Source organism: Lepisma saccharinum, chromosome 13 (genome assembly GCF_977018435.1).
Source record: "Lepisma saccharinum chromosome 13, izLepSacc3.1, whole genome shotgun sequence".
Lineage (NCBI taxonomy): Eukaryota > Metazoa > Arthropoda > Insecta > Zygentoma > Lepismatidae > Lepisma > Lepisma saccharinum.
Genome location: NC_139241.1, coordinates 62,588,323 through 62,613,820, shown reverse-complemented (window position 1 = coordinate 62,613,820; position 25,498 = coordinate 62,588,323). Strand labels below are relative to the sequence as shown.

Sequence of the window (25,498 nt, the reverse complement as noted above, 5' to 3'; positions counted from 1 at the left end):
ATTCTCAGTCATCACTTCAACCTCGTATATCATATCACATGAACAAATCGAATGCAATATATTTTTTCTATGAACTTGAGAGAAGGTGTAATGCTGTCAGTGAAGAGAGCGTGAAAATTTTTAATGTACAACTGTTTCTTTATGTACATGATCTTGTATAAACACATACATGTGTGTGTGTGTGTATGTAAAAAAAAGTTTATTGTGTATTTATGAAAGGAAGGCAAAACAATTTGCAGGACACTGTTGAAAAAATGACATTTTTTTAGTGTCGTCGCAGACTGCAGGACATGGTCCTAAAAAAAAGGACTTCCCTGCGAAAATCAGTTACAATACAGTTACAATCCCATACAGTATATATAATCTACTTATAGTGTTCATAATTTATCATGATCATTTTGTTAATGTTATGGAAAAGTTCCTTATGATCTATTTAAAATGTTTTCATTGAAATGGGTGCAGCACACATTTTTAATTATTATGGGGAACAAGTACCAATCACCATGCTAATTACCAATTCAACTTTAATGTATGCATGTACTTTTGTAAAAATCAAACTATCTCCTTTGGTGCAATTCCTTTGTAATAAGAACAGGAATTTACTAAATATTTGGATTTGTAAAGAAATCCATCAACAAGATTATTTTCTATTCTATTTTAGCCAACCTCCATGGTTGAGTGGTTAACGGTGGACTACAATGCCAAGGGTTCTGGGTTTGGATCCTGGCATGGGTGTTCTTTGTGAGCGTCCCTTCATCAATTTCATCATAGTTGTGATTAGTCACAAGTGGCATACAAACAACATTAAATTACAAAATAAAAATATTATTATTTTAGGGTTGAGCAAACCAATATCCTGTAATCAACCAACCAAATACAGAATTAGGCACTACAGCCTGATGGACACACTAGACTTGTTTTACATACCTTTTTTATTGCATGTTGATTCAGCCTTTTTTTTCTTATTAAAATATGACATGATTTTGGCAAAAGCATTCTTCTTCAATCTTTTCATCATATACCATGCGACAGATGCAAGAAACTCCTACTTTTGAATATACAAGCCAATGTATGTTTCACAAAACAGAATGTTGTAATTCTGAACAATTAATAGATTCTGCACTTGCATCGGCCATCTTGGTCACAAGGGATTGCAAGGAAACAGAGGCAAATGCCAATCATCCTCAATGTTGCCAACCATTAGATTTTGTAGCCTTGATTGAAGCCTGAATAATATATGAAATCAAGCAAAATTTCAAAACAGTTTATGTGAAGCAAAGTCGGAGTAGGGGATGAACCAATATCATTTGGAACCCACATCGACACCTGAACATTTTAACTATTCAATATTTATAAATTTTAAATTTGGTTCTCATTGGAACTATATCTTTGTGATCTACCTGTTTTGATTTAAAATATTCATAAAATCCATTCCACCCCACAATGTTGTTGCAAAATTATGTAAATTGCACATTTTGCACAATTTCAAGGATATTTAGTTTCCACAAAAGTGTTGAGATTTTTGTTTTAAATCCACTTTATGCACAGTAAGGCTAGTACAAATTGGACCTACAGTTTAAAGTAGGATTGTAACCACTAGTATAGGTATTGGTATCAACTCAGCCCTATGCTTAAGACACGCTAAAATGCCTAAACTACCTACTTGCAAGTAAACTGAGTTCACAATACAGGATGTCCTGCTTAGACCTTTAACATTACAAAAGAGCATAATTTTGCAGAGAAACACAATTTTATTGCCAAAATTTACATTTTGGTAGAAAGACTCGTGCATTTTTTTGTTCCAGCACCAGCACTTCACACCCACCGTAGCATGGCAAATGTCGAACCGATATTCCAATTCCGTCCAGGTATTCACTAGCATTTGAAGGGCCACATTGTTAATCGCCTGAGGAACTCTGTTATGCATATCTTCCAAGTTCTCAACAGGCATACTGTAGACTTGGTCCTTGATGAACCCCCAAAAGAAAAAGTCTAGTGGGGAAAGATCCGGCAAGCGCGGAGGCCAAGCAAGTAGATCCTTTTCCTATCCATCTTCTAGGAAAATACTCATCAAGAAATTCTCATACAATGATAGCAAAATGTGCCGGGGCTCCATCTTGTTGGAAAATGGTTTCTGGAGACATTTGAGGTACAGCATAATGCTGAAGCATCTCTAAATAATTCGTTCCTCTCATTGTTTCTTCAGCAAAGAAAAACGGGCCTATTATCTTCTCTTTCATTTACCCACACCACACATTAACTTTTGGCGAGTCTCTCATAATTTCACGAAACTCACGAGGATTGTCACTTTCCCAAATACGGCAATTATGCTTGTTAACTTTGCCACATGTGTGGAATGCTGCTTCATCAGAAAAGCACACCTTGTCCAGAAAAGCATTGTTGTTGTCAATTTCAGTCAACATTTTGCCAGAAAACGTCTGTCTTTTAGGTTTATCATCAGGATAAATTCGTTGATGTAACTGGATCTTGTAGGCCCGTAGACGTAACCTTTTGTGTACAACGTCATGGATAGTAGACCAAGGAATGTTGAGCTCTAAACTTGCACGTCTCATTGACTTTCTTGGACTTCTTGTGAATGCAGTGCGAATCATTTCAATGTTTTCCTGTGATACCTTCCACTTCGCAAACTTCCCGCGCACCGACACAACACTTCCAGTTTCTCTTAGTTGTTTATCCCACTTAACAACACTCTCATAGGAAGGAACATTGTCGTGACGTTGAAGAAAAGCACATTGAACAAGCTTCATAGATTTGTTTTCTGCCAGTGAAATAACGCAGAACACTTTCTGCTGAACCGTCCACTCCACCATCTTGGAATTTATGCATTACACGTGCATGCACGTCAAGTCAACTCGAAGTACTGGTGATTCTCGCCACAGTTGCCAGTCCCCATACAAACAATAAGTTTCATTTGAAATTGAATGTAACTAAAGTTATACTGTTTTGTAATGTATAAGGTCTAAGCCGGACACCCTGTACAATTCACTGTTGGGGAAAAAAAAAAAAAGCAAACCATATGCAGTTATTTAGAAATGTATTTCCTTCAACATACCTCAAAATATATATATATATATATCTACATACAATACTCATTCAGAACAAAAACAAATGTATAAATATATAACAAAACATTACAGTCCCTATTGTTGTTTAGGAATGTTGTAACCTTTTTGTAGAAAAACTTAAATAGTTCTTTGCGAATGACAATTTGAGGTAAACCAAGTTTTGAACCCACAACCTTTCCTTTCTGTTTAGTGTATGAAGTCATTCTTAGTATCATTAAGTTTTGTTCATTGAAACTGTAAGGGAGTAACAGTCACTTATAAAGGTAAAGCTATCCCCTGTGCATTGTAATATACCATGAAGGCACACAGGAGACGTGGAGCGAGGGCCCACCACATATTCTTAATGCCGGCAACAAAGTGGAGTACAGACGACCTTGAAAATTGTAAAAACAATGTCCCATCACTTCCTTAATAGGCTGTTCTCAAGCGTATCACATCAATTTCTCCTGGATGATGAGATTTGCTTTGGATATTTACCACCTGTGAGCAGGGCAATTTCGATATACCCAAAATAAATCTCTTTCATTCGTCATCAGGAAAGTTTCAAAAATTATTCCGGTTGCACGAAGTGACAGTCATTTTGCTTTTTCTACTTATATATATTAATCACAATGTTGAGGATGAATAATTAAATGAAAACCACCTATGCCCAAAGTCCGATTGTTTGCTGGTGAATTAAGTAGTCAACATGTTTGGCCACAGCAGTAGACATTAGCCTATGTCACTCTCGCAACCGTATTTTTGGTTCTATACACCCCAACAAATAAAAAAATTGATAGAAAATATATTCAACCTCCTGAGCAATAATCAATTTCCTGCAAATAATAATAATAATAAAAAAAATTTGGAGAGCTACTCAATAAACTTAAGGGTCATATCATATAAAATCAAACAAATCTAGACACACTTTCCACCACACCATTTCCAATACGGAAATTATTTGTCCCTGGATGTAAATGTTCATAACGTTCTTAGACAGGATCACCAAATTCAATATGTAAGTTAAATTTGCCATTGTCAAAACATTATATAGATCTTTCACTATTCACAACCATTTACACAGATATGCTATTTTGGACACTCACTTTGAAGCAGTTATGTATCCTGAAAACTTGATCTGGTTTACAGCAAAAATTCTTAATTATTGTATTTATTATACACCTGCCCAACTAGATTAATTAGATATAATAGAAAGAAAACACCAACGTACGCATGCAAGCAAAACAAAAAAACAAACATTGATTTTATCTTTTGTTTAAACAAAATAGTAAACTTTTAGTCTGCTTTCTGTCATATACATTAATTGGGTTGGACCTACATGTTAAAGTGAGTTTCGAACCACTGTGCAATGTGCCTCCACTGGGGATTGAAACCAGGATACCATGATTTGGAATAGCCAAGCACCCCCAAATTCAACAGGCACACATTAAAAAATGTTTCAGCCAGGCATAGATCACACATGCTAAGCACAAAGATCAAGGAGATGCATGCAATTATGCACTTTCAGCATGAGCTAAACATGGGGCATCACATTTGGTCTCCGCATGCACAATAAACGCAGCGATGAACTGACTACACCAGTGGTCCTAGCATTACGCAGGGAAACGACATGAACCAGAAGCCTGAAAAGCCGTGAAGCAAGTTCCCATGTGGGATGGTGACACCAAAATTAATAGAATCATTACAAGTAAACCTTGCAGAAATAAGTTAGTAATGTGCTTACCTGTGTTTTTTTTAGCACTTACGTGTATCATCTTCAATTGTATATGAGGCATTGCAGATATTCGGGGCAACTCGTCAATTGATTTGATTTGGTTTATTTTACTTAACTTTTCGGCCACTTTTAGATAATTTCGAAGATGAGAATGAATGATATGATTAAATTGATGAAGAGACACTCACAATGAACACCCAGGCCCAGGCTGGGATTCGAACCCAGGACACTGTTGATTTTTTCTCTTATTGTTCGATTATGATGGCCGCTGTGGCTCAGTCGGTAACGCGTCTGACTACCATGCTAAAGGTCCCGGGTTCGAACCCCGGCCGGTTCAAATCCGGGAACTTTTCTAACGTTGGAAGCGGCCCCGGCGCCCACCCAGCGTCGAATAACATGGGTACCTGGGGGAAACCCTGGGGGCTAAAGGCGGTCAGGGGCGTGGTGCTGATCACATCACCCCCACTTACGACCGGATCAAGATCGGACCCCCACACCCCCTATACGCCTTCATGGCGTGGTGCTAAGCACAGGGGAACACTTTACCTTTTTTTTTTTTATTGTTCGATTATATACACTGAAGACATCTTCTACATGGATGATCTGCCCGATGGACTGTCTTCTCTTCCCATAAATGTACTTCTCTTTGCCGAAGACTGTAAACTCTTCAAAGAAATTTCATCTGAACGTGATTCACTAATTCTACAACAAGCTGTTACAAAACTACTTTTGTGGTGTCGCCAGTGGAAACTTGAATTGAATCCTCAGAAATGCTCCTGCCTCACCATTTCCTTAAACAGGAACAAAGTGCTCTCTATTTTATACTCTCGAAAACAGTCCCATCAAAAACATTTCCTCTCAAAGAGATCTTGGTGTTATCATCGACGAAAAGCTAAACTTCAATGACCACACTACACATACTACTAAAAGCCATGCGTCTCCTTGGTATTCTGTATAGGTTCTCTGAAATCCAAAACCAATCAGCCATTAGCATATTTTTCAAATCCTTTATCTCTCCCATTCTTGAATACTACTCTCCCATCTGGACTATGGCTTCTAAAACTAATCTTTCCAGGTTTAATTCTGTCTTTAGCTTTTTCCTCGCCATAAAATACCTTCTTTCAGACACCTCCATAAAACAGATATTATGTCTATTTTGAACATCCGGTCACCAACACTCGTCACGAACTATAAGACATGAAATTTTTGCATAAAATCATTAACGGCAAAATTAAAACCTAATTCCTTGTTAAAACAATTTCATCTACGAGTACCTGCATGGCCAACCCGCAACGTAAAGCTCTTTCACATTCCCGCTACAAGGCTCTCTCTCCTACAGCAGTCTCTTTACTATAGGCTCCCCCACTTATATAATAACCTGCCTGTAAATGTTGATATTTTCTTGTCAGCACACAGTTTCCGACAATCAATAAGAATGTACATGTAAAAATTTTGTTTTTTTCTTGTTGCTACAGTTTCAGTATAAAATAGTCTTTCAGTACTTATCTGAAACTTTAAGTAAATAAATAAATTAACTCTTAAGTAAATTAAATAAATAAACTCTTTAAGTAAATAAATAAATAAACTCTTAAATAAATAAATAAACTAATGGAACATGACCGGAATCTACCTTGCCTCGAACACTGAAATTTGCTTTAGAATGGAACAGTGCAAGAGCAACAAGTGAACATAGATGCTTGGAATATGACTGGTAAATTCTAGTTTGCCCCCAATATCCACAATGTCACATATGCTGTAGGATCATGAGAAATATGAACAATGAATTGTTTGAACGTCGTAGACTACTCAAATTAGAATCACTAACATTGGGGACATTGAGGTGGACAACAATGTTTGATTTCACATGGAATGACCCTTAAGTAGGCTATCTTTTTCAGAACTGTAACTAAAACCATCCATTCTCTCTTTAGTCAAAAGATTTTTTTTCTATAAATGTATACATATAAATAACAAAGTGTATGGGGGAAAACTGTGCTGAAACAACCCTGCTTATTGGTGAAAAGATTAATTCACTCCCGAATTTCAAGAAGTGAAGGGAGCGAGATTCACCTGGATTGTATCTAGGGTTCGTGCTCTCACCTTTGGTGTACGCAACCTCAGTAGCTACAATTCCAAGTTGGAAGACCCAGAATTCTGGTACCGAGCGAGCAATGTAAGGATCAATTGGAGGGGTACTTAAAAACAGATACTCCGATCCGAAAAGGAAGATGGAACTCATGCTTGAGCATGTCAGCTAAGAGGAAACTATTCCTAATTGTGTACATGCTGAAGATTAATTCCAAACCAAGGAAGCCTTTGTAGAAATTTCAGCGAAAAATGCAGGCTCAACCAGGACTTGAACTCATGTGTCTGGCATACCGTGCCATTTCTCTACCAACTGAACCACTGCATTTTTCACTGAAACTTATACACAGTTGCCACATCTTCACAAAAGGAAGCCTTATCTGATATGGAATAGCTTTGTTCTAAAACCGGAAGAGCAAGTATTATTTTTTTGTGGAAGCTTTTGTAGGTTTTTTCCCACATAACTTCCTCTTGTGCCTTCTTAGATTTGATGCACTGCTCAAACACTTGTTGCAATGCTCACATCGGAACTCCTCTCTGTTGAAATGGAGTTTCAAGTGATTCCGGAGATCTGACAAGCGAGCAAAACTCTTCTTGCACTCATTGCACTGAAAGTCCCTCACGCCCGTGTGGAGTTTCTTGTGCTTCCGGAGCGCTGAGTTATCGTAAAACCGTTTTTCGCAGAATGAACACTGGTACGGACGCTCGCCTGTGTGAGAACGGAAGTGCACCTTCAGGTCGGAGCTCCTTCGGAAGGATTTCCCGCATTCGCTACACACGTGCGACTTCTCCTGGGTGTGTATCTTGGTATGCTGCCACACCGCGGTGGAAGTTCGGAATGCTTTCTCGCAATGCTTACACTTGTACGGGAACTCCCCGGTATGGAGGCGGTAATGAGTTTTCATGTATCTCTTCTGCACCACCGCACTGCAGATCTTGCACTGAAGTGGGCGCTCCTCCATTTGGTACACGGATATTCCCTTGCAGTGGGTCTGCGCATGCTTCTTCAAGCTGGGCACTCCGCTCACAACGTCCCCGCAAATGTTGCACACAAACTTATTGTCATGTGTCAGCTGGTGGCTCAAGAATTCTGCAAGCTGTCTAAAGGTCTTCGAGCACTCTTTGCATTTGTGTTGTGTTCCATTGCTACCTACATCATCAGAGGCTTTATCCACATCTGTGTCCTTATGAAGCAATCTGTGTTCTTTCATTGCCTCCATGTCACTAAAAAACTCATCACAGTGATCACACTTCACACTATCCTTCAAATGAACAAAACCATGTGTGCGCAACTCGTGTTTAGTCCTGAATGAAAAATGACATGTCTTACACTCAAATAATGTTTCAGACTCGTCTTCCTTATCATCTGCCTCACTTGACTGGTGGTTGTTGTTTTCTGTAGCTTTGTTATCTTCCCCACCATAAAAGCTATGAAACATCTTTCCGCAGGACGTCATTCTGCCTCCGCCTTTACCTAGTTCCTTCCAGTTCTGAATCTCATCCAGACACTCCTTATCGCTGCATATCAGATACCGCAGCTGCATGTCGTGGTATCTCCTGATGTGAATGCGCAGAACCTCATGGTTGATGAAGGCTATTCGACACATGCTGCATATGGCTGGAATCTCTTCGCCAGTGAGATTGTCCTTGGATGACATCCCATCTGCAGCAGCAGAGGTGAAATCATATATTGGGTTCCAAAACCTAGAAATACGTTAATTGGTCAATATATATCTTGGCAAAATAATGTACAGACTGATGTAGCTATTAGATACTCCTATGTCACATAGTCTAAAAGTCTAAAAGCCTTACTCTAGCAAAATTAAATGGAAAAACAATATTGTTCTCGTTAATGTAATTACTGCACAAGAAGCTAATATTTATATCCAAACGGTTTAGACAAAAAATTTATTTGTTATAATTTTAAATAGTTTATTAATAAATAAATAAATAATAAAAAATAAACTATGAGAGCTGATCAACAAAGAATGAGATTCATTTTTTTTGCACAGCATCCTGTATCGTTACATGTTTGTAATGTGCATATTGGACAAGAGTGGGGTTTCATACATAATACCCAGAGCTCAAAACCATCGGATCCTTTGGTTGGCAGCATCGTTCTTTGTTCTAAACCAGAGGTCTCTAAACTCCCAGAGCCATTGACCTACTTTCCACATTTGCAAATACATGGCGAGCTACCAAATGCGGACTGAAATGTTTGATGATTATTTCTTGGTTTATAAAAACTTCAACATGTATAATCAAATTATTATTTTTAATTTCTCTGGGGCATACAAAGGATGTCATTTCTTAAAAAGAATTTAAAAACATTCTTACAAAGCACAGTAAAATGATAAAACTTGCAGCCTAATCATTATCATCTTGCTTCTTACAACGATAATGAGAAACTTACACTCATTTTCATCCACATTATTTGTTAGGTTGGGAGAATAGGTTGTCACATGCATAGGAAAGAGTTGTCCAGATGTCCATCTGTCAGTTTATTTCTGAACCTTTTTTAATCACATTCATATTAGAAAAAGGAAGATCACATATGTAAGCAGAGCTCAACAATGCCTTCACTCGTAGTGTAATCTAAACCACAACAAAATACTTTTCCTTGGACACAAAAGGCCAAATTGCAATTGAACTTGAGCCTTTCGTTTACTACAGTAGGTCTATGATGAGCCGTGTTTTTTTTCAGATTTTTTTCAAACAGGGTAAGTTTTTGCATCACCTCAGTTAAGATTCACTTCCCACATCTGAAGCTTCCATGAAAATGCTGTACATTCGATATCATTATCTCCCCAAGTTCTTATCCTTGCCCTGCAGTTGACAATTAAGTTAGTTCAGCTTTCCTGTTGTGTTCAGCAAAACTGCAAAATCCTGCAACCATACCGAATATTGAAGTTGAGGGTAGTATGATTTACCACGTTCTTTAAAAAAAAAACTCTGCGACTGCAGGCAGCTGTTCATAGAAACGTTGTAGAACTCTTCCTCTACTCAACCATCATACCTCATTGACAGGTCACCATACTGACAATCCAGTTATCAGTCAGCACCTTGAATAAGTGCCTGCATAGAGCATGTGCTCTCATTTTGTTTAAATTTACAATTTTCACCTCTAGTTTCATTCATTTTCAAAATTGTCCACACAGTGAATAATACTGTGCTAGGAAACAAATTTGGGAACACATTTATCTTCGCAGCACAACGCTACAAGTTCTTAGTGCCACCAGTCATAGCTGGAGTACCATCTAGTATTGTGAAATTCACCATCTTTCACACAGAAATATTTTATGAGAATAAATATCTATCTGTGAATACATGACCTATCCCCTAGCATGCCCTTTTACTTACAGATGTAAGTTGTTTGAAATCACTGAAAATCAAACCACCAATTGAGCAATAGTATCGAGCACATCTGTACTAGTTGCAGTGAAAAATATCCTCAGCTATCGAAATCAGTTTTCAGTGTCTACAAAGGTTTATTTTATCATATCCCTTTCATTGAATGTTTGATTATTTGAATTAAGTAATTTTACGTCTCTTTTCTACCACTTTTGACTAATCGCTATCCCTTCATTGAATAGTTTCTTCTTGCCATGAGACACTTTAGGATTCCCATGGGTACACTTGTTTTGCACGACAAATAAACAGTTTAAAGAAATAACCCTCCTCCCACTTTGAATGTAAGTAATAGGTCTTTTTTTTTACTTGTCATTATTGTCAATCTTATACCAGACACAAGACTTTAAGCAAACCATAATTCCTGGAAAGTATTCATGAGGCACACATTTTGCACTATGGAACAACAGCAAGATACAAAGAGAAAGGCTTTTGAGGCTCACTGTTATGAGGGGGGCATCAATTACTATAAAGACACGATTATTCCCAAGTTTCACTAAAATATTTGCACATTTATCTTTAATGCATGCATAAAATGGAAATAAAATGGATTATTTAGTATTCCGGATTTTTCAAATAGGCTAAAAAAATAAATAGGGGAGACCGGGGTAATTAGAACAGGAAACAGCCTGTAGAAGTTCCACTGTAAATTACTCAGAAAGTTACTGATGGATTTTTAAAAATTTCTACCATTTAAAAGGACATCTTTTGTATATTTTTGAAAAAAATAATGACCATACCTGCATTGCAAATACTAGTCCAAAAAAAAAAAATTGTCATGGCACCATAAAATTGTTCCAATTACCCCATTTGGGGTTAATGGAACATAAGTTAGAAATTTCAACTGAATAGCTTTAGATTGCTGTTGGGGTATAATAAGAACATCATATATAAATGTCTCATTTATCCTGCAAATTTGAACACAATAGCTCTACTTCTTCTGGAGTTATCAATGCTTGTTTAAATAAAATCCCAAGTTAATGTATTTTTTCATAAAGTTCAATTTCCCAGCTGTGAAGCAAACATGTGTGAATGAAAATCAGTGTTCTATTATTTATTTGAAAGTTTACAGGCCATTCTACAATGTAGTAAAGAAAAACTTCTAATAGTTACATGTACAATCTAGTATACCCAAGCGAAATCAAGCAAATTACGCAATGTTCTAATAACCCCTTTGCAGAAATTTTTGGGGTAATAAGAACTTTGCTTATAAAAACCAGGCAAATTGCCCATAGACAACCAAACACACATGAAAAGATGTGTGCCCTTATGTTTTATTATAGGGGTGAAGAAAATTTTGCAAGGGTTCTTTCATTCACATCCAGTATATGCAGAAGCAGAGAAACACCAAGCATGCGTCACATCATTTTTTGCAGGTGTATAATAAAGGTCAAATAAAACTTACTTTTGTGTAGTTATTCCAATAACAAATTTTCTGCATGTAGGTTTAGTGTAGGTACATAGGTATGAAATGTTATTACACCAGTCTTTTTGTTTTAAATAATTCTACATTAACATGTTCCAATAACCCCATGTTCTAATTACCCCGGTCTCCCCTAGTGTATCATAGCCAAACCCTTCACGAGCTACTGGGAATGACCCCGTGACCTTCTAGTAGCTTGCGATTGGCAGTTTGGAAATCTCTGTACTAGACACTGCATGCATTTCACATAACAAACAATGGAGATGATGCAGTATGCAGCAAATTAAAGTCTGTTGTCGTGATGCTGAAAAAATGGTGCATTTCTAGAATCAGCTATCACCGGGGATGAGTTGTGGGTGCACCACTGCTATCCAGAAGGGTAACAAGCCAGCACAGGATAAAAGTCACCGAAAAAGGCAAAAGTTGTTCCATCTGTAAGTAAAGTGGTGATGATCACTTTCTTTGACTGCAGCAAAGTAATTATCTCACACACTACCATTACAGGAGAATACTAAACATCGGTGTTCATGACACCAAGGAGGCACATTGCAAAGAAACGACCACAACCTCATCAGAATCGATGGAGACTTCCATCATGACAATGCACAACCTCATGTGTCAAATTGTGGCATATTTGGCGAAATTCAACATCACTTGTGTACCACATCCCCCTTATATCCCAAACCTAGCCATTTGTGACTTTTTTCTGTTCCATGTACTCAAGTTAAAGTTACTTTGCAGACTTTTAAGCAGTGCTGAAGAAATGTAAGGCGATTGGATCTCAAGAAAAAATGGCTTACATCATGTGTTTGGGGGCTGGCGGATACATTGTTACAAGTGCATTCAAGTCGAGGGGGATACTTTGAAAAATATCATGTAACCCTTCTAAGAGGGTAATAAACTTAAATAAAAATGAAGGGTCATTTTAATAAAAGCTATATTTAAACTTACGGAAAGGTTTACATGGAATTTTTCAGGTACAAACACGGCTTTTAGACATTTATAGGAATTTATGGCTCTGTTAGGTCCTAAAGAACTACAGAATTTCAGTAGAGGAGTGGAGGAGTGCTGTGTAAACGAAACACAAAGATTTCCAAATAGCATCCATCTAGGATGTACCCCCCCTCCCCCCAAAAGCATGAAACTCGAAATTCTTTCCCTAGTGAAAACACTATTTGTCACCAGAATGAATATTTCCTTTGCAAACAGAATTGCAACACTTATTTTCTGGCAATCCCTTACACTTTGCCCTTCTCTCTTATACGTTCCTGCATTTTCACCCATTGCCTTACCTTCCTGCAGGACCATCCTCGCACAGCACATGATTTCCTGCTTCGCCTTCTTCATTGTTCTCATTTGCATTCTCTATGACTGGTTCGCAGAAGGTGGCAGCAATCACTGGGTCTTCTGCTTCATCCGAAGCATTGGACTTTGCATCCTCCTCAGATGAATCCTCACTGGACTCCTTCTCAGCATCTTCTGCTTGGTCACTGGGAGGGAGAGACTCAACGGAGCTCTCCATTGAAGATCCAGATTCCATAGAATTCATGGAGTCAGCATTCTCTATGCTTTCCTCTATTTCTATGCAGTGCTGGATTCACTATAGAATAAAAGAATTAATATAGATGTATTCATCATTAAGTTATTAAGGTTTGGTTGGACCTAGGCCGTTGTCGAAGCTGTTTACAACATTCCTCTTCTTTTGAAAAAGTGCTATGATATTCCAAGTTCTGAAAAATTACACCTGCTTAGTTCTAAAATGTTCATGATGTGAATCTTTCTGTGGTTAGCTTTCACTGTTGTCTAGATATTCACAATAGTTTTGTGACCATACATGCCCATTAAACCAAACAACAGTGAAAGTAAACCACACAAGGATTCACATGAATGCTCTAGAAGGAATTCTAAGCAAGTGTAATTTGAAATTAATTCAAAATTTGAAATAACATAGCAGGTTTTTGAAAGGGGAGGAAATTTCGAGAATGGCTTAGATAATGTCAGCCGAAGACCCAGCTGAGCCAATACATTAGTTTACCAGGGACCATGCTATCTTAATTTGGGGTAACTATACTAGTGGGGGCTTTAGAAACTCATGGTTCCTTCAGTGATATGATCAGGACCTCAGGTTTAACTATTTTAACCGTTTTTAAACCTTCTATGACTCATCCTTGAAGAAGGATGTAGATTGTTACAAGAATTCGGAAGACAAAATACCCTCAAATATTTCGTCATGAATTGCTCCATCAGAAAGCTCAAATTCTATCAATCAACTTCCAGATCACTGTCGTCTGGTGTCTAGAGGGCTCTGTGTTCGAAGTCCATGTATATCTAGTCCTGGAAAATAACAGATATTTGACAACCTATTTCCACATTCCTGTTTAGTCCTATTAAACAAGCTGTACCCATTGGGGGGGGGGGGGTGAGGTCTACATGGAAAAACATATGGACGTTTTAATACCCATATTAGACTTGGATAAAAGTTAAGGTAAAATTTACACAAAAAATTCGAGGTACATTGTGTACATTTTTCAAAATATGCAAATTATTTATAAACATCAAATATTGCACTAATGAATTCTGTGGTAAAGAAACTATTCAGGTCTTGCATAAAGGGCTAACTATGGTTTTGTTGAAATAATCTTGACAGTTATTTACAGTTTACTAGGGCCGAGCCGATGCCACTTTGAACCAAACAACACTATCACCAATTCCCTCTGATACCAATATCAATGCTTAAAACTGCAAAATATTGATTAATATTAGTGTGAAAGTATTCAACTCCCAACTATATGCATCAATTGCCAAGAGTTTGCTTTAAAATATTTATGAATTACACCAGAATATTAAACTATATGTTATGTAATCACAAAATTCAGCTGTGTCACAAAATTTTGTATAATTTTCAGAAAAATTAGTTCCACGAAAGTGTTGCACAGCATTTTTGAGACCCCTTGAAAGACTATTATGGCACAAAATTATCAATCAGTATTGGTAAATATCTTTCTTCCAATTGACATATACATCAGTATTGACACATCCATATGATTTACCCTATTGAACCTTTAAACTCTAGGTTGGGTGAAAATTCAGTGATATTTTGTAACAGTTGCCACTGGAAAAAAAATGTACACAAGGTTAAGTGAAGAGTAAGATTCTTTTAAGGGAGGAGTGTTTTGTGTTGTAGTTTTGGCTGTGCTGGGCAAATTTTCTAATATTTTTAGGTTTAGTGGATGAAAATTGCATGGTCCGATTATAGCACCTTGAATAATGTAGTGTGGAAAAAAAACCAAGAAACTGGTTCCCGAGATGGATGAGAACATAGATGGCAGTGCGATCAGTATCGGTGCTAATTTTCTTATGAAAGTAATACGGCTTTGTTAGTTTTTGGAAAATATTATGTAGATTTGTTTGCCTTGAAAGGCGGTACGTGAATTGATGGAAACAGTTATATTTGTGGAGTGATTTGCAGTCACAAAATAGCATTAACTTGGAAAGAAAAGTAAAATAAAATGAATAAATAAATAGCATGCGTGCGTAACACAAGAAACATCGCAACGTGATTCCGGACATCAGGTCTTGGACTATGTATTAGTTTCTTTTTTTTATGTTATTAGAACATAAATAGTATCCTGAGAGATATTTCATACCGAGGCGACAAACCACAAGTGTCGCCGAAAGCGAGGAGTCGGTAATCAATGCAGCCTTTCGAACCGTAGTGACACAAGCTCAGACTGCAACGTTTCCTCAAGGAGATTTTAGACCAAAGCGACACGCGACAAACGATACGAGGATTTCACACCAAAGCGACATGGGTCCTTCAGTCCAAGGCAACTTGCATACCGAAGCGAGACGACACGTGTGGCTTATCTTGTCACCTAGATCTGTTGTTCGCACAATTAGCAGAAAATGCTTGCTAATAGACTGAATGTGAAGTTTCAAGGCTGTCGCTTGTCACTTAGTTGGGAACTCCCCCTGTAGCACATCGCTTCGGTCTGAGCACCCTTCCTTTAAGGAGCTTTCCGACCAAAGTTAACAAGTAGCTGGCGAATATGACATATGAACGTGTCGTTTGCTGTTTTGACCCTCATGCGCAATGAATGCTATTTTACAGTCTGGAAGTGTCTGTGTCACTAGTCACATCAGTGTAAACATCCTGTGTCGCTTGTCCCATTGGTCTGAAAGTTTCCTTACACTCATTTGGATGGCATTAAGGACGTTTTGTGGGTAAAATGCGTATGGTGCGAAGGGGTTTTGTAGTTAGGTTAGGTGGGTCAGGTTCATTACAATATAATGCTTTCAACATCACATCATTCTGGTGCTGGTTTCAAGTACGACACTCCTTTGAACGTTGTCAAAACATTACATAGTATGTAAAATGCCTTGTCGGGTGGGAACCTGTGATATTTGCATAATATGCCTTTTACATCATCTTTTCATCAATAAATCAAGCTTTTCGGAACTACAAACAGTGCTATTTACTGTCACAATAATTTCCAATACTGTGCGATACTTTTGTTTCTTCTATACACATGCCTTGTTGATTACAAGTGCAGATGCTTGCTTACAGTACTTCTTATGTCTTTTGTCTACTGGCAATTTGCACTTTTCAGAACTCCAAACAGTAGTAATTACTTTCACCAAGGTTCAAATTCACTGTAACATTCATTTCTACAATTCAGCAATACTTCGTCCTTCTCCTCCTCTATGAACGTGTCGTTTGCTGTTTTGACCTTCATGCGCAATGAATGCTATTTTACAGTCTGGAAGTGTCTGTGTCACTATATGTCAAATCACAAACCCTAACACCTTCTGTAAACAAAACCACCTGCATGCAGAAAGCATTGCAAACTCATACAAGTAAAATAATCCACACGAAAATCCAGCGTTGTTACAGGATTCATTACGTAAGGTAAAACAATGGCAAATTTGTAGTATGGGATACGCTGCCGCAAATGACGTCTCACTTTAAACCCAATGATCTTTCTTTTTTTACTTATTGCTTCACCTTTATGGTTAACTCTTTGCACCAGTAATCATTTCCCATAAATTTGGCTTCTTTCTTTGAATATATTTTACTTGCATTTTTTAGACAAAATGATATAACATGGTAATGTATATTTCTAAGGATGATATAGATAGGAGTGTATTTGAAATTTGTTTGTACATTTTATGTAAATTGTATCTTATGTAACTAAAATATATAATGGGCATAAACAGCCATATGCATTGCTGTAAGTCCAATAAATATACTGATGATGATCAAAACAAGACAAAAAGTTCGTAAATTTATTGCGGTTGGAAACTTTGACAAGCATCCTAATAACGATTTTTGTTCCGCCAAATATAGTGCACTTCGTAAAATAACTTGGTGACATCGCAAGGAAAGATAAGTGTGAACATTTTGTAGTAATATAACTTTCAATGAGCTTAGAGATTTGTGTACATAATGATATTTTATAACATTGGTTATTTTCTAAAAAAAATCATGTGAACAGCAAGGAAGTAGTGCAACTTAGTAATATTGCCTGACTTAGCCTTAGAAAAATAACATGCCGAGTTCTATGCGTGAGGGAAAGTCTCCGTGTTCTCCGAGCTTGTTTTCAAAACACCAGCAAGGACAGCCTTTGCAAAGGGGTGAGTAACAGATTCTACTCAATATTTATGTAACGTTCTGTCAGTAGTATCCTGAGAAACCAGTAAATGAAGTGGTTAAGTTGGTATCCCAGTGCAGTGGTGTGTCAGTGTCTGCAGTTTTAAGGGTTATGAAAGAGAGAATGACCGGGAGAGTAACAATATATGCGGCTGCATATTCGTCTGATGTTTTGAGAACGGGTTCTCACATTCAGAGGCTCTTATATAAAATGAATAGGTGCGGCGAACTATGAGTGTAACAGCAGATGATTGCGGTCATGGATCAGCTGACGCGGAGTGATACATCGAATCGGTGATCCGTTTGTTTACAGAAGGTCTCAGGGATTTTGATTTAGACCTTAGTCACATCAGTGTAAACATCCTGTGTCGCTTGTCCCATTGGTCTGAAAGTTTCCTTACACTCATGTGGATGGCATTAAGGACGTTTTGTGGGTTTCCCCTTGTTGTTTCATGCAATCATCATCATCATTGCCGCGATTAGTTTAAAGCAGAAGAAAAGAGACAGTAAATATAAAAAAATATAAATGCTTCAGTGTGTAAATCTTTAAAAGAAATGATGATGATGATAATAATTATGAACCTAATTCATACACAAAAATTTAGTTGCCAAGAGCATTCCACGCGTATTTTTCCTCCCATATTATTAAAGAAAGTATAATGATAAGAGGACGTGGTCGACTGTATAGAATGTTCGTTAATATCTTCGCGACCACTGTACCAAATATCATAGCAATTACCTTATTCATAGTAATGCTTCATGTAAAAGAATCAGACGTTGCAGCAAAAACTCCATTTACTTCCTTTATAAGAAGAGGAATACCATGCACCGAGACCAACACCAGCGCCTCTAGCAGTATCATATTCGAGTGGAACCAGCCAGAGCCTGGAACAGTGCTGTTTTCCACACTACGTTATTCAAGGTGCTGTAGTCTGATTTTGAAATTTTGGAACATATGTTAAATTTAGAGTATGAAAACCTGGATGAGAAGGAATGTCAAAATTTACTGGTTCTGAAGACATCTACTAGATAGATCATATTAAGGAGGATGAGCAAGGTGGCATTTATACTACTGATGATGATCCTGATTTTGAATCAAGCGATTCTGATGAACATTCTAGAATGGCAAGTAAGAAAAACAAAACAGACCATTCAGAATGGGGTGAAACGAATGAACCATTGTCACTAAAAACCATCACATCAACTGTTTCTGCTTCTGTAAAGAAGATATGTATGCCAGAACTTTATAAACTTGACAATCATACTCTCCCTGAGAATTCAAAATCTTCCAACTGAAGAAGAAAATTGTTCAGTGTAAAAGTATAAAATCAGATATTCCTGTGTTGGACCAAACTGTAAACTTCATTTTGTGGACAAAACGAAATGTTGGCATTTGTCAATATTTCATGAAATACTGAATGCTGCAAGGACTGAAAAGTGTAAAATGTGGGATTGTAACTAGCAAAACCACATGTGATGCATCATGGGAATAAGGAATCTTTGGACAAAGTTCTGATTGTTTAATTTGAAATTCTTCATGGTTACATTTATCTTGATGCCTGTTAACACATACTTTGAAGTTTTGGTGATTACTTACTGCGTGTTTGCTTGAGAATGTTCTTTGTCTTCCAATCGGACATATGTTTACTGTCGTCTTGGTTATGGACTGCTGCTGCCATCTAGGTAAAATGCGTATGGTGCGAAGGGGTTTTGTAGTTAGGTTAGGTGGGTCAGGTTCATTACAATATAATGCTTTCAACATCACATCATTCTGGTGCTGGTTTCAAGTACGACACTCCTTTGAACGTTGTGTCAAAACATTACATAGTATGCAAAATGCCTTGTCGGGTGGGAACCTGTGATATTTGCATAACATGCCTTTTACATCATCTTTTCATCAATAAATCAAGCTTTTCGGAACTACAAACAGTGCTATTTACTGTCACAATAATTTCCACTACTGTGCGATACTTTTGTTTCTTCTATACACATGCCTTGTTGATTACAAGTGCAGATGCTTGCTTACAGTACTTCTTATGTCTTTTGTCTACTGGCAATTTGCACTTTTCGGAACTCCAAACAGTAGTAATTACTTTCACCAAGGTTCAAATTCACTGTAACATTCATTTCTACAATTCAGCAATACTTCGTCCTTCTCCTCTGAACTTTGAAAAAAAACCATTAAACATTAGGGAACCGTTACCATATCTCCCATTTAGGATTTTTTTTTACGAAGATAGAAATTATTGTGAAGGTGATTGGGTGATGGTGACCCTCCGTACCCACGCGAGAAACTTGAAATTTTTTAGAGGGTTTGAAAGATTGTTATTTATATGAACATTTGTTGCTGACTTTAGTATGCAGAAATGCGTTATAAACATAGATAAAATAACCATTATAAACAAGAAATTGGTGAATTTATGATGTCATGCATGACTAATGCCTACCTGTTATGTTTGCTTCTCCTAGCATAAATATTGTTGAAGTGAATGCCAAGAGTGGAAAGTGTGCTACCAAACATGTCACGTTGTTCTATGATATTTCAAATTTACAATCTCTTCAATAGGGAGCCTGCGTGTACATTAGTGAGTTGCCAAGAACAAGAAATGTGTGAAGTGTAACAGATGTTATTTTTTAAAATTTACACTTTTTTACCATGATGATGGTAATCACGTGTTATCCAATGATATCCGCCGTTGGTTTCTCGAGTGTGTGATGAAAATTTATTCAAATAAGTGGCGAAAGTGGTCCAGGATGCGAAGAATTGGACATGCAGTGGTCACATTTCGAGGATTAGCATCTCGCTTACTTGTTTTTCCCCCTGCACGTGAAAATCCCTTGCAGGCACCTTAAAACAACGAAATGTGCAGATTGGAAAGAAAAAGTTGGAATTTTCGAGGAGGTACGATCGGTCACCAGCCCTGGTGATTGGTGTGTTCAGATCACATAATTGAACCCATAACTATGGTTCTTATTCAAATATCTGAGCAAGAAAGATATCCTCTGTGCCCTTCAAAGGAGGGCAACAACTATGCTGTCCCTGTACAAAGTGTCAGTCAATCCTTTCAATTATTATTTTTTTAAAAGTAACGTGTACAATGTTTGTTTTTAAAGTTTATGTGCTTTCTGCATCACGTGTATCATTATATAAGAATAACAAATAAGCCATTATACATTTTTGCACTGTTCCTAGCTAAATTTTAAAATCTGAAGCAATATGATAGATATGCTAGAGTGTATAGTATACTTATTGATGCTGGTAGAGATTTCCTTGGGAAGGTCAGTCCATTGCAATAATCCATTACTCTTAATCCACTTGTATTAAGTATTAAATTAAATATTTTAAGATAATGTTTCAAAATATGTAGCTTTACGTTGGCTCTATTCATGGCTTTCTTAGACTGTATTTGCCAAAAGAATAAAAAAGAAAAATGCTGTCTACTGAGAAAAGGGTGCTGGTGGCCCAAGTTCCTTTTGTTTTATTGCTATTTCATCATGCTACGAATGCAATTTTAACATGGTTCGATTTTGATTTACTTCTGTTAACACATACTGCAGAGTTTTAGTGATTACTTAAGATTTTGTTCAATATATGTTTTTGTAGTTAGGTTAGGCAGGCCAGGATTGGTTCTCTTTGCATTAAAATAAAGTTCCTAAATGCATTCTACTATGGTTCTGATTTACTTGTACATTAATTCCCACTAGTCTACGATACTTACAGTCGCATATCAATGGGAAGCGTGCATGCTTCTCTAAGCTAATTTTTAAGTATTTTTTTTTTCAACATAAATAACTTTTGGAGTGAATTTACAATACTGGAAGTATCTTCAATAGCATCACGCAGGGAAATGACAAACCAGAAGCCTGAAAAGCCATGAAACAAGTTCCAATGTGGATGGTGACACCAAAATTAATAGAACCATTACAAGTAAGCCTTGCAGAAATAAGTTAGTAATGCGCTTACCTGTTTTTTTTTAGCACTTACGTATTTCTTCTTCAATTGTATATGAGGCATTGCAGATATTTGGGGCAAACTTGTCAATTGATTTGATTTGGTTTATTTTACTTAACTTTTCTGCCACTTTTAGATAATTTTGAAGATGAGAATGAATAATGATATGATTAAATTGATGAAGGGACACTCACAATGAACACCCAGGCCCAGGCTGGGATTCGAACCCGGGGCTCTGTTGATTTTTTCTCTTATTGTTGGATTATATACACTGAACACATCATCTTTGCATGGATGATCTGCCCAACGGACTGTCTTATCTTCCCATTAATGTACTTCTCTTTGCCGAAGACTGTAAACTCTTCAAAGAAATTTCATCTGAACGTGATTCACTAATTCTACAACAAGCTGTTACAAAACTACTTTTGTGGTGTCGCCAGTGGAAACTTGAATTGAATCCTCAGAAATGCTCCTGCCTCACCATTTCCTTAAACAGGAACAAAGTGCTCTCTATTTTATACTCTCGAAAACAGTCCCATCAAAAACATTTCCTCTCAAAGAGATCTTGGTGTTATCATCGACGAAAAGCTAAACTTCAATGACCACACTACACATACTACTAAAAGCCATGCGTCTCCTTGGTATTCTGTATAGGTTCTCTGAAATCCAAAACCAATCAGCCATTAGCATATTTTTCAAATCCTTTATCTCTTTCGGCATACTCACTAATTTTGGCCTCGTAATCACGAATCTGCATTTAAAATTTGGCGGTCATGTCTAGAAATTGCGAAATAAGTAAAAAAATAAAAAAGTGTGTCCATGAACGAAGTAAACACCCTTGATTTATGAAGAAAACTACTAATTTTTGCAATGATTAGCATTTCAAAACTATGTTTATGATGACCCTTAATTTTAACTATGCTTGCCTAACCTAACTTTACCGTGAATGGTTCGTGGGGTAAACATGTTTTCCACCTTTATGCAAGATGGCGTATTGTCACATGCAAATCAACACTCCATGCAACGGGTCTCACTTATTGCACAACACTTGAGCAACGTTGTGCGGAAAGGAAGACGTCTTCATATCAGAAAACATGGTTTCCATGTTAGTGTATGGAGAATCATAGTGGTAAAATTCAAGTATCCCCGAAACGCATTTCTTCAATTTTACAGGAGAAAGTACTTACCGAAAAGAGTTTCTGTATATTCTATGAAGGTCTGGGAAGTGTTTTTTTGCCTCGCTCAATGAAATTTCACGGAAAATCATCTATTTTTTGAACATTAACGCCTCTCCGATGCACGAAACCTGTTCCATTGATGTCCTTCTACTACGTGAACCAAATTTTGTGTGCGCTTGATGACGTAACTACCGGTCTGTGATTCCAAACAAGTAGTCTAACGTAAATGAACGTATGTAACTGTGCATCACTTCTGAATACGAACTTGTGAGACGGTGATGTGCACAGGGCTCCGGCTCCACCCCTGGGGTAATTGACCCAATGCCCCCAACCGCTAACGCGGCCCCGCCTCCGCTCTGGCTCCCCGGATTTTTCTAGACTCCCTGTTAGAGGCATGTTAGAAATTGGCCGGAGTCACCTGTCCCCCTGTCCGCACAATAGTAAACTAGTACCGTAGGTATTTTAAGATGAAGAAGGTTGCAACACTGCATTACCACTGATCATCGACAACGCTAGTCAAGATTTTTCTGCCATATTGCGTGTAACGCAAGCGAAAACGAACAAACAATAATTACTCGATGTTGGATATGTCGAAAATTGACATTATTTACGTGAAAGAAACGAAAAGGCACCTTTCAGAATCCTTAGGAATGCAGAATACGTAAGTACCAATGTGAAAAAGAAGAAAATAAAGAAATTTCAGCTGTTTCGGGGATACTTAACATTAACTTTTTTTTTTTTTTTTTTTTTTTTTTTTTTTTTTTTTTTTTCGAAATCCAAACAGTACGGATTACATTAAAATTTCGGTAACCACCAAACGTCTCTAATTCCCTTATTTTCGTATTTTTCACATTGATACTTACATATTCTGCATTCGTAAGGATTCTTCTATTTCGCGTTTCGTTTTTTGCAGGCAAATAATCTCAATTTTCGAAATATGGAGTATTTTTATTTTCTTCGCTTTTGCTTGCGTTACACGCGATATGGCGGAGAAATCTTGACTAGCGTAGTCCATGATCAGTGGTTATGCAGTGTTGCGACCTTCTTCATAGCAAAATATCTAGGTACTAGTATGGAGAATACGTAAGTATGAATGTGGAAAATACGAAAATAAGGGAATTAGAGACGTTTGGTGGTTACTGAAATTTTAATGATATGGATAACAACATAGGCCTTTAGCCTAAAAATAAACTTCAGTCTGCTGACGTCAGAACGCAAGGTAGCAAGTGTTGTGCAATAAGTGATTGAAATAAAACAAAGCAACTGAAACCATTGGCGCGTGGATAGGTTAGTAGGGCCACGCAAAGCTTTCAATAGTGAAATAGATAGCCCCACGAACCATTGGCGCTAGCCCCACGAACCATTGGCGCGTGGATAGGTTAGTAGGGCCACGCAAAGGTTTCAATAGTGAAAAAGATAGCCCCACGAACCATTGGCACGTGGATAGGTTAGTAGGGCCACTCAAAGGTTTCAATAGTTAAAAATATAGCCCCACGAACCATTGGCGCGTGGATAGGTTAGTAGGGCCACGCAAAGGTTTCAATAGTTAAAAATTGGTTTCGAAAAAATATTCGTAGCCCCACACACCATTCTCGGATAGCCCCACGAACCATTGGCGCTAGCCCCACGAACGATTCACGGATAGCCCCACGAACCATTCATAAATAGCCCCACAAACCATTCACGGATAGCCCCACGAACCATTCATGGATAGCCCCACGAACCATTCACAGATAGTCCCACGAACCATTCACGGATAGCCCCACGAACCATACATAAATAGCCCACGAACCATTCATAAATAGCCTTAGAGATACTGGGCGAAAGGGGGGGGTGGTTATCACCCCCATCAACCTCACATTGAGCACGCCACTGATCCTGTGCACGTCATGTTGTCGCAAGTTCGTAATCAGAAATGATGAACAGTAACTCACGTTTATTTACGTTCTAGAACTGTTACACAGTTACAAAACCGCGCATTTGGAAACACTGACCGGTTGTTACGTCATGAAACGCTCGCAAATATTTGGTTCACGTAGTAGACGGACATCAAGGGAACAGCTTTCATGCATCGGAGCGACATTAATGTCGAAAATTACATGATTTATCGGCAAAAAAATTTCAACGAGTTGAAAGCAAACTTCCAAGACCTTCCTAAAGTATAAATAAACCCATTTCGGTAAGTACTTTCTCCTGTAAAATTGAAGAAATACGTTTTGGGGATACGAAAATTTTACCCGGATTACTTTAAGAAAGTTTCAAATTTCGTGTGACAATGATTTCCAAAATTCTACGATAATTTGACTTCCTGCTAGTAGAATTTGAAAAAAAAAATCATAAAACAATCTGAACACTTACCGAGCTGGCTCCTGAATTATTTTTTCTGCCCTTGGTAATACACTTGTTACAAAACATAGGTTTCAATACTATAATATAATTGATTTACTTGTAAGGAAAAGCTTTTAACTAGGACACACTATCAATAGTATCTAATGTATTGCTGTGCATAATCCATTCTATTTATTGCATTCGATAGTTCTATTAATAGTCTTGCAGAACGGGTTATCAATATTTGTATCACTCTTTAGGAAAACGAATATTTTCTACCTGACAACATAGTTTATAAGTTACACGTCCAACAAATGTTCCAAAAAAAATTTTCATTCTTTCTGCGTTTGCAGAAACCGGAAACTGTGGAAATGAGTTGCGACCGACGACCGGAAAGAAATATACGTAACAGTTGACATTCGTTTTTCTTATCTTCTTTTAGTTTGCTTGGCTGCATGGAACGAACGATCCACAAAAATAGGGGTGTGCGGGATCCCGAGCAGTCGGGAAATACCGAATGGTCATTTTAAAAAGTTGTTAATTCTCGACGTTTTCTGCATTGCAAGTGTCTGGAACTTATCGGAAACGGTTTATGGTTCCATAAATGCAAAAACAATCACTTAAGTTGAAAATAACGTGTAGATTCGGGAAATTTCAAACATTTCCCGTCCCGA

General features: G+C 37.5%; 1 protein-coding gene across 2 annotated transcripts; it reads right to left on the bottom strand.

Moving 5' to 3' along the window:
* Nucleotides 1-3,045: 3,045 nt before the first annotated feature.
* Nucleotides 3,046-25,224, bottom strand: LOC145997369 (uncharacterized). 2 transcript variants are annotated; one of them, XM_083134330.1, is made up of 3 exons: nt 25,104-25,224; nt 13,009-13,316; nt 3,046-8,589 (listed from the first exon to the last, which is right to left on the bottom strand). In XM_083134330.1, the coding sequence occupies exons 2-3, from the start codon at nt 13,263-13,265 to the stop codon at nt 7,308-7,310; spliced, it is 1,539 nt and encodes a 512-aa protein (XP_082990456.1). In that variant the 5' UTR covers nt 13,266-13,316; nt 25,104-25,224; the 3' UTR covers nt 3,046-7,307. The 2 variants fall into 2 exon arrangements, with proteins under 2 accessions (XP_082990456.1, XP_082990458.1); XM_083134332.1 differs by lacking the exon at nt 25,104-25,224 and adding an exon at nt 24,855-24,967.
* Nucleotides 25,225-25,498: the final 274 nt, after the last annotated feature.